General features: G+C 45.6%; 1 protein-coding gene across 4 annotated transcripts in view; it reads left to right on the forward strand.

The window, feature by feature from the left end:
- UHRF2 (ubiquitin like with PHD and ring finger domains 2) overlaps positions 1-13,440 on the forward strand; it is a 419,355-nt gene that overhangs the window by 275,474 nt on the left and 130,441 nt on the right. For all 4 annotated transcript variants that reach the window (XM_029614091.1, XM_029614082.1, XM_029614073.1 and 1 more), the window contains one exon: positions 4,764-4,950. In XM_029614091.1, the coding sequence (XP_029469951.1) occupies positions 4,764-4,950 (187 nt within the window). The remainder of the gene's footprint in view (positions 1-4,763; positions 4,951-13,440) is intronic.

A 13,440-nucleotide genomic window follows, 5' to 3' on the forward strand; every position in this document is an offset into this window, starting at 1 on the left:
TGGACATGAGGACTGCCTGGTAACTTGCCTGCCTGGTGCGAAGGTGGCAGACCTCATGCATCACCTAGATAGGATTATAGACAGTGCTGGGGAGTAGCTGGCTGTCGTGGTATATTTGGGCACCAACGACATAGGAAAATGTGGGAGAGAGGTTCTGGAAGCCAAATTTAGGATTTTAGGTAGGAAGCTGAAATTCAGAACCTCCATGGTGGCATTCTCTGAAATGTTTCCTGTTCCATGTGCAGGTCCCCAGAGGCAGGCAGAGCTCCAGAGTTTCAATGCATGGATGAGACGATGGTGCAGAGAAGAGGGATTCAGCTTTGTAAGGAACTGGGGAAACTTTTGGGGAAGGGGGAGACTTTTCCGAAAGGATGGGCTCCACCTTAACCAGAGTGGAACCGAGCTGCTGGCACTAACTTTCAAAAAGGAGATAGTGCAGCTTTTAAACTAGAACAAGGGGGAAAGCCGACAGTCACTCAGCAGTGCATGGTTCGGAGAAATGTATCCTTGAAGGATACTAATGAAACAGAAGAGTTAGGGCATCCCAACAGAGAGGTTCCATTAAAAGCAAACATATAGTCCATGTGCCTATATGTAAAAAATCACCAAAGCTAATGATTTCCGAATTATCCCTAACAACTGAAAAACAGGTTGTTAATACAAACAAAAAAAACCACTTTGAAATGCCTGTATGCCAATGCCAGAAGTCTAAGAAGTAAGATGGGAGAGTTAGTGTATAGCAGCAAATGATGAGACTGACATAATTATCATCACAGAGACTTGGTGGAAGGAGGATAACCAATGGGACAGTGCTATATCAGGGTACAAATTATATTGCAATGATAGGGAGGATCAACTTGGTGGGGGTGTGGCACTTTATGTCCGGGAGGGTATAGAGTCCAACAGGATAAAGATCATGCAAGAGACTAAATGCTCAGTAGAATCTATATGGGTAGAAATCCCACGTGTGTTCGGTAAGAGTATAGTGATAGGAGTATACTACCGTCCACCTGTACAAAATGGTCAGACAGATGATGAAATGCTTAGAGAAATCAGGGAAGCTAACCAATTTGGCAGTGCAATAATGGAAGATTTCAATTACCCCAATGTTGACTGGGTAAATGTAACATCAGGACTTGCTAGAGACATAAAGTTCCTGGATGTAATAAATGTCTGCTTCATGGAGCAATTGGTTCAGGAACCAACAAGAGAGGGAGCTATTTTAGATTTAATTCTTAGTGGAATGCAGGATTTGGTGAGAGAGGTAACGGTGCTGGGGCCACTTGGCCACAATGATCATAACATGATTAAATTTAAACTAATAACTGGAAGGGGGACAATAAGTAAATCTGCAGCTCTAACACTAAACTTTCAAAAGGGAAACTTTGATAAAATGAGGAAAATAGAAAAAAACTGAAAGGTGCAGCTGCAAAGGTTAAAAGTGTTCAACAGGTATGGACACTGTTTAAAAATACAATCCTAGAGGCGCAGTCCATATGTATTCCACACATTAAGAAAGGTGGAAGGTAAGACAAAATGATTACCGTCATGGTTAAAAGGTGAGGTGAAAGAGGCTATTTTAGCCAAAAAAAAATCCTTCAAAAATTGGAAAGAGGATCCGTCTGAAGAAAATAGGATAAAACATAAGCATTTTCAAGTTAAGTGTAAAACATTGATAAGACAGGCGAAGAGAGAATTTGAAATGAAGTTGGCCATAGAGGCAAAAACTCAAAATAAAAACTTTTAAAAATATAGCCGAAGCAAGAAACCTGTGAGGGAGTCGGTTGGATCATTAGATGACTGAGGGGTTAAAGGGGCTCTTAGGGAAGATAAGGCCATTGCAGAAAGACTAAATGAATTCTTTGCTTCCGTGTTTACTAATGTTGGGGAGATACCAGTTTCAGAGATGGTTTTCAGGGGTGATGAGTCAGACGAACTGAACGAAATCACTGTGAACCTGGAAGATGTAGTAGGCCAGATTGACAAACTAAAGAGAATGAAATTTCTGATCAATTAGTTAAAATTTGTAACCTAATCATTAAAATCATCCATTGTACCTGAAGACTGGAGGGTGGCTAATGTAACCCCAATATTTAAAAAAGGCTCCAGGGGCTATCCGGGTAACTATAGACCAGTGAGCCTGACTTCAGTGCCGGGAAAAATAGTGGAAATATTCTCAAGATCAAAATCGTAGAGCATATAGAAAGACATGGTTTCATGGAACACAGTCAACATGGATTTACCCAAGGGAAGTCATGCCTAACAAATCTTCATTTTTTTGAAGGAGTTAATAAATATGTGGATAAAGGTGAACCGATAGATGTGTAGTATATTTGGATTTTCAGAAGGCGTTTGACAAAGTCCCTCATGAGAGACTTCTAAGAAAACTAAAATGTCACGGGATAGGAGGCAATGTCCTTTCATGGATTACAAACTGGTTAAAAGACAGGAAACAAAGAGTAGGATTAAATGGTCAGTTTTCTCAGTGGAAAAGGGTAAACAGTGGAGTGCCTCAGGGATCTGTACTTGGACCGGTGCTTTTCAATATATATATAAATGATCTGGAAAGGAATATGATGAGTGAGGTTATCAAATTTGCGGATGATACAAAATTATTCAGAGTAGTTAAATCACAAGCGGATAGTGATACATTACAGGAGGACTTTGCAAGACTGGAAGATTGGGCATCCAAATGGCAGATGAAATTTAATGTGGACAAGTGCAAGGTGTTGCATATAGGGGAAAATAACCCTTGCTGTTGTTACACGATGTAGGTTCCGTATTAGGAGCTACCACACATGAAAAAGATCTAGGCATCATAGTGGATAATACTTTAAAATCGTCAGCTCAGTGTGCTGCAGCAGTCAAAAAAGCAAACAGAATGTTAGGAATTATTAGGAAGGGAATGGTTAATAAAACGGAAAATATCATAATACCTCTATATCGCTCCATGGTGAGACCGCACCTTGAATACTGTGTACGGTTCTGGTCGCCGCATCTCTAAGAAGATATACTTGCGATGGAGAAGATACAGAGAAGGGCAACTAAAATGATAAAGGGGATGGAACAGCTCCCCTATGGGGAAAGGCTGAAGAGGTTAGGGCTGTTCAGCTTGGAGAAGAGACAGCTGAGGGTGGATATGATAGAGGTCTTTAAGATCATGAGAGGTCTTGAACGAGTAGACGTGAATTGGTTATTTACACTTTCGGATAATAGAAAGCCTAGGGGGTATTCAATGAAGTTAGCAAGTAGCACATTTAAGACTAATCGGAGAAAATTCTTTTTTACTCAACGCACAATTAAGCTCTGGAATTTGTTGCCAGAGGTTGTGGTTAGTACAGTTAGTGTAGCTGGGTTTAAAAAAGGTTTGGATAAGTTCTTGGAGGAGAAGTCCATTAACGGCTATTAATCAAGTTTACTTGGGGAATAGCCACTGCTATTAATTGCATCAGTAGCATGGGATCTTCTTAGTGTTTGGGTAATTGCCAGGTTCTTGTGGCCTGGTTTGGCCTCTGTTGGAAACAGGATGCTGGGTTTGATGGATCTTTAGTCTGACCCGGCATGGCAATTTCTTATGTTCTTATGACATGGCATGCACTTGATGCAGGTATACAAACAGGAAGGCAGCAACGCTAATGGGAGAGTTTGGTTCATTATAACACAACTAAAATGGCTTATCTTGTCCCAGTGACCTACAGCAACCTGATAACCATAGAGCAGTATTTTTCAACCTTTGTTGGATTAAAGAACCCTTGGTGGGGAAGAGAAGGGAAGGGAACAAGAAAGGCCGTCTCCTGTGGAATTCCGGGTGGAGGGAGGCGAATTAATCATCCCTAAAAAGTCTCCTTCTTCATCCAGTCCCTTGTTGGCCCTCCCCCAGCAGCCTCAGTAATTCCCCTTAGTGGTTCCTCCTCAACTTCAGTCATTCCCAACCCACACCAGGTCAGTCCACATCCCTTGCAAGTTTCATTCCTCCTTTCACCGTCTCCCAGTATCTGCTGCTGGCCCATTCCTAAGTAGCTGTTCCCTTCAGGTACTGCTCAGTTTTCAGTGAGATTGAGCTGCACGGTACCCAAACTCCTGTGCTGTTCCCATAATCTCACAGGAATTGTACAGGTGTTTGGCACTGTGTGGCTCAGATTAGAGTGCCATGCAGTGCCTGAAGGTTGAAAACACTGCCATAAACCCTTTCATTCCATTTTTTTAATCTTCTGTGCATCTGGAGCTGATTAGGCCAACACAAATATGCCACCTCTCCTGTGGGCTCCAGTATGCTGTTGAAAGCAGGAGTGTAGTACCTTGGATAACACTTTTTTTTTTTTTAAGAAAGGAAAATAGATTCATTGTCTCCAAAAAGTACTTACAGATGCTGAATGCAAAATCTAACTAGACAAGACAGTAGTTACTTTTTTCATTTATAGGAGATTGGCTGTTATCTTACACAAGAATATTACGTAGAATTTCAGAATATCTTGACGAATATCTCAGTCTCTAAACTGAAATATTTGTTTATTGTGGGTACATAAATAACTGCTTGCTGTTTTAATTTACATTCCTGGTGCTTTTTCACGTACTATTTGTCTGCTATGTGATCAGTGTGAGCATATAAATGTTGCATGTTTTACCTAGTTGAGGAGCCAGTGTTTGCATATTTTGTATGTATTTTCTTTCCTTACACCGCTTGTTTTTCTATGACCACATATTGCCATCACTAAAAAAATAATCTTCTGAGAAACGGAGCTTTTCTATTGATATCTGCACAGGAAAAAGCGGCCCTGAATGCAAACACTGCAAAGCTGATCCGGACAAGGAGTGCCGATTTTGCTCCTGTTATTTGTGTGGTGGAAAACAAGATGCCCATATGCAGCTCCTCTGTGACGAGTGCAATATGGCCTATCACATATACTGCTTGAGTCCACCTCTAGCCAAGATACCAGAAGATGAGGACTGGTATGTATACAGGAGACTTAGAGAATGGAGCAAATGATATGGAAAATATTGTCTTTCTTAAAACTTCCAGGTCAGTTTATATAGTGTGAACAGTTTTATACAGAATGTGTGTTTCTTCAAGTATATGCAAGGACAGTGATGGAGGCTGTAATCTAAACCGTGCATTCTGTATACAACAGAATAATGTAACTTTAATAGAGACCTAAGATTTCACACTGGTTATGCATGGTAATTTTCAAAGCCATTTGTGCACATAAAACTCAGTTTTGTGCATGTGAATGGCTGTTTTAAAATTGACCTAGGCTCTGTGCACATAACAGTACATATATTACCCAGTTTTGCCTATACTGTTATGTGCAGTGAGGAGAGCAGGGGGCAGAGAAAGCACGTTTTGATTCTAAAAAGTAAGTGAATAAGTATACATGTGTAAGTTATGCCCTTCAAAGGGGTGGGGGGGGGGGTGTAATTTTATGTGAGTGAATATGTAGGCATACTAGGCCAGTTATCTGAGTATTTTCAAAATGAAATAATGCGCTTAAGTTCCTTTTAAAGTACTTGGTAAAGCAGGCTGTTTGAAAATTACCCTTATTGTATACACTTGGATGGAATATAACTATATACAGGGAACATTTTGCTCTGTAACTTTGATATAGCAATTAGTGTTAATCAAAATGCATTTATGTAACAGTCACTGAAAAGTGTAGCACTTTTGTAGTCTTCAAATCCTGCTGTTTCTCCCTTGTTCACTGCCTGAAATAAACATCCCCTTTGCTTGACGCAAGAAAATCTTTAACAGTAGAATCAAAGAGCTGTAACCCGAAATTCCTAAGAATCTACAAAGCAAAAAATTCATATGGGCTAGTTTTATTTCCTGTACATACCCAGATCAGTCCAGACCAGTGGGTTATGCACTCCCATCAGCAGATGGAGTCAGAGAGCAAAGTTTCGAGGCACTGGTATCCCAAGTGTACCACCTGCAGCTCATCAGTATTTCTCTGACTCCAGCAGATGGTGGTCGTGTATACCTGCAGATCTGTGTGAGATGGATTTTTCTTGCTCCCTGAGGTGCTAGGTTCAGTGTCTGGACCATCCCTCAGGTAGAGTCGGGAGAACAGGGGTTGGTTACCCCTGGTGGTGCTAGCCCGTGTGGTTCTGGGTCCCCTGATAACCAGGGGATTGGCTCCCTCAGCGACCCAAAGGCTCCCCCTCAGTGTCTGCGGTACAGGAAAGTATCCCCTTTGGGGATTTTTTTCTATTATTCTTAGCTTAGGCTTTATTTTTTTCTGTTACTAGAAGTTAACGTTTTTATGTTTAAAAAGAACAAAACAGCTCCAAGTTCCCTGTTCACCGCGTCTCCTGGAGTAAATCAGTCTGTCCGGTGGTGCAGAGCCAGGCAGACCCCTGAAGAGGAGGGGGGGAGAGTGTTTCAGCCCTGGTAAGAACCTCTGAGGATGTTTTTAGGCTCCCTGCCTCATTTTTACCGCCGGCTCCGGAGCTATTTTTACCGTGGTGGCCATTTTGTTTTTTCTTTTTCGACCTCCCACGCGGCTCCCCAGCATTCCTAGGACCGATTTTCACAGCGTTTTTGGTGGGAGTCATCAGGGCTGGGTGGCAGCACCTGTTTTCTTCCAGGGGGGTGGAGTTATCTGCCCTTTTCTTGCAGGAGGAACATGGCAGAAACTCCTCTAGTGGAACCCTGTAGGGTTTGCGGGGTATGGTCAGCTTATTTAGACCCCCTGTCACTGTGCATGGACTGTGCACTGGGTGGGGAAGGGGCCTCAGAAAAGAGGACCAAACCTAAAAAGTCTGCACGCAGCTCAGGCTCGGCAGCTGGGTCTAATGGAAGGAGCCCAACCTCCACTGCGCACCCTGTGGAAAAGGTCTCCCAGGATGACACCCCCCCCCCCCCCCCCCCCGCTATCCCCCACTGCGTGGACTCCGAGACCGGAGAAATCGAGAGACACGAACACTGATTCTAGCAGTGACGAGATGGGACCTGGGGGATTTTCACTGGAATTTGTGCTGTACATGCATGAACCATTTCTGGCTCGGAAGCTCACGAAGTGCAGAGCCCAAGATGGGAGCGTGGGAGTTCCCAAGCATCCCCATCTGCGAACTGACTGTCGTCTGTCCCAGGTAACTTTGGCTCAGGAGCATCTAGCGGGTGCAGTTGACCAGCAGGGGAAGACTCCCCTCTGCCCCCGAGGGACACAGCTGCAGATCAGGGTGAGGTCCCTCCAGACATAGATACGAGCGATGATGATCAGGATCCGGTAGAACCTAATGCAGAGGGGAACGACCCCCGCGTAGTCCGGCTGTTTAAGAGGGAGGAATTGTGCCCCCTTATTCCCCAGGTGCTTGAGGAATTGGGGGTGAGACCCTCGCTGGAAGATTCCGACAGCGAGGGTGTGAACCCAGTCCTGGATGGTCTCAGGGGTCCACCTAGTGCTTTTCCCATCCCGAGGAAGATTCAAAAACTCATCAGCTGGGATTGGGAATCCCCGGAGGCAGGGCTTAAGGTCGGCCGGGCAATGAAAAACTCTACCTGCTAATGGAGGAACATTTAGAATGCCTCAGGGTACCTAAGGTGTATGCGGCTGTATCAGCGGTGTCTAAGAAGATGACCATTCCAGTTGTGGGTGCAGCTGCTCTCAGAGATGTGCAGGACCGCAAGCTGGAGCTGCATCTGAAGCGAGTGTTCGAGGTCTCCTCCTTCGGACTTCGGGCAGCGGTGTGTGCCAGCATGATGCAAAGATCGTGTTTATGTTGGATTCAAAAACCGCAAGACCCATCGTCGTCTGCATTCTCTGGTGCATAGAGGACAATCCCGATTCGGTAATTCTGGTGGCACCGGAGTAGCTGCAGCAGCCATGGTTTGCGGACCTGAAGCAGTTGGCAACAGACGGCCCTCTACACCTAGCTCATTTGCCGAACCTCCTGAAACAAGGGCCCATTTTTTCGAATCGAGAGGATCACTTCTCTCTCGCAGCCTGGTGTTTGAGAGGCGGCGGTTACTGATGAAAGGTAATTTGGAACAGGTGATTTCCATCCTGCTTCAGTCCAGGCTGCCCTCGAGGTCTATGGCATATGCTCAAGTATGGAAAGTGTTTGAAGTCTGGTGTGACCAGCAGGGTGTAGTGCTGTTGTCAGTGACCATTCCTCAGGTCTTGGGGTTTTTGCAGCAGGGATTATCTAAAGTTCCCTGCGTGTTCAGGTTTCGGCCCTGGGATGTCGCTAGCCAGCCACTCGGACATTGTCCATTTCCTGAAAGGGGTGAAGCACATTTGTCCCCCTCTTCGTAAGTTATGCCCGGAGTGGAATCTCAATCTGGTGTTGAGGGCGCTTCGTGATCTCCCTTTTGAGCCTCTGGGACACGCTTCATTAAAGGACCTCATCTTGAAGATGGTATTCTTGGTGGCCATTGGTTCTGCGATTCGTATTTCAGAATTGTAGGCTCTTTCCTGTAGGGATCCCTTCCTTCGCATCTTGGCTGATATTTATTTATTTATTTGATGGGTTTTATATACCGTTATTCGGTTGAGCCATCATAACTGTTCACAAAAGTGTACAATATCTTGAAACTGATATGGTTTCCCTGCGCACGGTCCCTTCCTTTTTGCCAAAAGTGGTGTCTGCCTTTCATGTTGATCAGTCCGTGGAGTTACCTGGATTCCCTGATTGGGCTCGTGACTCCGCTATGGAAAGAGATCTTCATCTGTTAGATGTCCCCTGGGTTCTCCTTTGGTATTTGACGGTCACTAACTCTTTTCGAAAATCAGATCACTTTTTGTGCTCTTTGGAGGTCTGAAGAAGGGTGAAAAGGTATCTAAGGCATCCTTGGCTCGCTGGCTGAAGGAAACAATTTGCTTGGCCTACATCGGGAAGGGTCGCCCAGTCCCGACTGGTTTGAAAGCTCACTTGACGAGAGCACAAGCGGTTTTTGGGCGGAGTGTCAGTTGTCGCCTGAGGAGATTTGTAGATTCTTACCTGCTAATTTTTGTTCCTGTAATACCACAGATTAGTCCAGGATCCCGCCCAGGTACTACTGCCGAAAGACTTGATTTACCTAACGGTTAGCTGCTGTATATAGTGAATCTATCAGAATGAGTCCATAATATTTCAGTTTTTGTTATGAACAGTGGTTCAAACCTGATTTTCAGGTATTAGGGTCGTTTGTTTCGGACCCTTGAGGGAGTTTTTTTCCTGTTCGCTCTTGTTTCGGGAATTAGATTTTTTTTGCCAATTATACTTTGCTTGGGTATCGATAAATACTGATGAGCTGCAGGTGGCACACTTGGGATACCAGTGCCTCAAAGCTTTGTTCTCTAATTCCATCTGCTGGTGGGAGTGCATAACCCAATGGTCTGGACTGATCTGTGGTATTACAGGAACGAAAATTAGGAGGTAAGAACCAATTTTCCTTTTTTTTTTTTCAGTGCAATATTGGGGAAAAAGATAATGTACTCAAATGGCAGTAAACGTTTAATAATAAAAAAAAAATACAGACCACCTATGGTCCACTTATTAACACCCTTTATATATATATATATATCTTATGACCTTATAACTCTGTGTCACAATGGTATTGCATTGTTTGGACCATAGGTGGTTTGTATTTTTGATATTAGTAGCTATAGGTTTTCTACCTTTGTTGAGGTGAATTTGTGTAATTAACATAAAATAATAAATGATAAATATAATGCTGTAGTTCAGAGTAGCAACATACTAAACTAGTAGTAAAAGCCCGTCTAAGGACAGGGAAATACTCTGAAGTGTAGGAAATGCGTAATTAAGATATGTGGTACTAGAGAGTGCAGGCTGAGTTCAAGTGTTCGGTGTGATAGTAGAGAGGGAAATAATCAATTAAGAGAGAGAAGCAGAGCTGGAGAGTACAGCCAGAGAGAGAGGGGTGGAGCTCAATTTTCATACTGGTGATACAGATATGGGGCAAATTTCCTCTATATTATAGTTAGATGATGGCAGATAAATACCAAAATGGCCCATCCATTCTGCCCAGCATGTTGATTGAAAATTTTCAACCATTTTAGCTAGATTAAACCTTAACTTCTGCAGGTTCATAGTTCAATATAGCCTATAGAATATTTTAAGAATTTCTGGTGTATCAGCATGCCTGACTGCCAAGAAAGGAGAGTGGAGATATGTAACAGATGCTGAAATGCAACACAGAATCAACAGATCGTGGATGAGCTTTGAACTTTCATAAGCATATAGCGAAGTTGCTTACCTGTAACAGGTGTTCTCCTAGGACAGCAGGATGTTAGTCCTCACATGTGGGTGACATAATCCGATGGAGCCCGGCACAGAAAACTTATGTCAAAGTAAACTTTAACTGGCACACTGAGCATGCCTGTCCACATGGGATCTTGCTTCAGTCTCTTAAATAGATCATGAAAAAAATAAAACAACAAACCAGGAGAATCCAACTGCAGGGTGGCAGGCAGGTTTCCTGAGGACTACCATCCTACTGTCCTAGGAAAACACCTGTTACAACTTTGTTTTCTTCTAGGCAAGCAGGATGGTAATCCTCACATGTGGGTGAATCCCTAGCTACAGGCTGGACCTGAGACCAATGGGACCAACAGACACCAAACTAGGTGCCAATGGGCACAATAGAGGTATTGCTGGTAACATCAGGAACAGCCTGAACTCAAAATAGGGCCATAGGTAGAAAGAGTTGGATTCACAGCTGAAAAAGATTTCTGAGGACAGACTGGCCGAATCTGCTATCATGATGGCTGTCCCTGTCAAGATAATGAGCCGCGAAGGTGTGGCAAGAACTCCACATCACAGCCTTGTAGATCTCCCCCATGGGAACTGCACGCAGGTGGGTCACAGTAGTGGCCATGGCCCTAACAGAATGAGCTGTGACATGGCCCACCAGTTGCAGTCCCACCTGGTCAGAGCAGAAGGCGATGCATTCAGTTAGCCAGGTGGAAAGAGTCTGCTTGGTAACAGCCATACCCAGTCTGTTGGAGTCATAAGTGATAAACAGCTGGGTGGATTGTCTATGACTTGCTGTCCAGTCCAGGTAGAAGGCCAAGGCCTTTTTGCAATCCACTGTGTGTAGCTCCCTTTCCCCTGGGTTGGAATGAGGCCTGGGGAAAGCAATGGGCAGGAGAATGGACTGGTTAAGGTTGAATTCTGTAACCATCTTCAGCAGGAATTTAGGGTGCATTCCTAGGGCCACCCAGTCATGAAAAAACCTTGTGTAGGGCGGATAAGTCACCAATGCATGCAGCTCACTGACTCTGCATGCCGACGTGATCGCTATCAGGAATATGACCTTCCAGGTCAAATACTTAAGAGCAGAGGAGCGCAGTGGCTCAAATGGTGTTTCATCAACTGGGCCAGCACCACATTTAGGTCTCAGCACACTGCAGGGGCCCATAGGGGAGACCACAGTTGAAGCTATCCACGCATGAAACCCCTTACAAAGGGGCTGCACCGAGATAGGCAAGCTATCCACCACATGGTGGTACGCACCTATGGCACTTGGATGCACCCGAATGGAGTTGGTTTTAAGCTCGGTTTCCGGAAGGTGCAGCAAGTAATCCAGGAGTTCCCGGGTCGGACAGGAGAAGGGATTGAGGCCCTTCTACTCACACCAGATTGCAAACCGCCTCCATTTCAAAGCATAAGACTTCCTGGTAGAAGGCTTTCTTGAGGCTACCAGGAACAGAGTCATGTCCTCTGAGAGATTCAGAGGCTGCAGGATCAACCTTTCAATATCCAGGCCGTAAGGGACAGGGCCTAGAGGTTGAGGTGATGTAACCTGCCCTGATCCTGTGTAAGGAGGTCTGGGGCAGTCCCCAGATGGATTGGGTCCCGCTGGGAGAGATCTCCCAGTAGCGGGAACTAGACTTGTCTCAGCCAAAGGGAGGCAACGAGGATCATGGGCCCCCTGGTCCTGGTGAAGCTTTAAGAGAGTCTTCTTCACCAACGGAAGTGGAGGGTATTCATACTGGAGGCTCACCCCCCAATGGAGGGCAAAGGCATCCGTGGCTGGCTGGCCGTCTGACCTGGACAGGGAGCAGTACTGAGGAACTTTCTTGTTGTAGGGGGAGGCAAATAGATCCACGTCCGGGGTTCCTCAGAGCCAGAAGATCTGGTCTGCCGCCTCCTGCTTCAGGGGCCACTTGTGGGGCCGGAAGGTGCAACTTAGCCTGTCGTCTGGGTTTTCTCCACTCCAGCCGAGTAGCAACTTCCCCTGAGACAGAGCCCAGCTCCAAATCTGAACTGCCTCCTAACAAAGAAGGAAGGATCTAGTGCCGCCCTGCTTGTTTATATATCACATGACCACCTGATTGTCTGCTCGAATGTGGATCACCTTGTTGGACGGCTGATCCTGGAAGGCCCAGAGCACGTACCAGATCGCCCTCAGCTCCAGGAATTTTATCTGACACTGAACATCCTGAGCGGTCCAATGGCCTTGGGTGTGAAGGCCACCCAAAGGGGTACCCAGCTCAAGTGGGATACATCTGTGATAAGCACCACCTGGTGAGGGGGAGCCTGAAAGGGCACCCCCTGCTCCAGATTGGATGGGGACCTCCACCAAGCCAGGGAAGCTCTGAGAGGGTGAAACCTGGATGTAGACTTGAAGACCCTGAATGGCCTGCTGCCATTGGGAGCATAGGGTCCATTGGGCCCGACGCATATGCAAGCGGGTGAACAGGGTGACTTGGACTGTCACGGCTATGTGCCCAAAAGTTGCAGCATATGCCGCACAGAGACCAGCCGGTGGTGTTGGACCGCCTCCGCCAGGGTTAGCAGTGCTTACGCATTGATGTGGGGCAAGAGGCCTTTGCCTGTGTCACGTCTAAAATGGCTCCTATGAAATCCAGCTGTGACGATGGACAGAGATTGGATTTTGGGTGGTTGATTAGAAAACCCAGGTATTCTGCAACTCCACTCTTGATCAGCCAGTGGTCCAGATATGAAAAGACCTGGATTCCCAGCTGACGCAAATAGGCATCCACCACAGCCAAACAATTTGTGAAGACCCGGGGCGCAGAGGCCAGGCCAAATGGGAGTACACGGTATTGAAAATGTTGACCGCCCACCACAAAGTGGAGATACCTCCTGTGACAGGGAAGGATCTCGAGGTGGGTATATGTGTCTTTGAGGGCGAGAGAGCAAAGCCAGTGTAAGAGGGGAATCAAGGTGCCCAGGGATACCATCTTGAAGTTTTCTCTCTTGAGAAATCTGTTCAAGGCTTACAGATCAAGGATAGGATGGAAACCACCTGTTTTCTTTGGAATTAGAAAATAACGGGAGTAAAACCCCTGTCCCTGCTGCTCCTGAGGGACAGGTTCCACTGCCCTGGCTGTTAGAAGGGCAAAGAGCTCCCCTTGGAGCACTTCTGGATGTGAGAAGGAACCCCATTGTGGGCATGTGGGAGAATCTGGTGAACAGTCACAAGATTCAGCCTGTAGCTGTGACGGATGAAGGATAAGACACACTGATCAGAAG

The sequence above is a fragment of the Rhinatrema bivittatum genome, chromosome 1, assembly GCF_901001135.1.
Source record: "Rhinatrema bivittatum chromosome 1, aRhiBiv1.1, whole genome shotgun sequence".
Classification (NCBI taxonomy): domain Eukaryota; kingdom Metazoa; phylum Chordata; class Amphibia; order Gymnophiona; family Rhinatrematidae; genus Rhinatrema; species Rhinatrema bivittatum.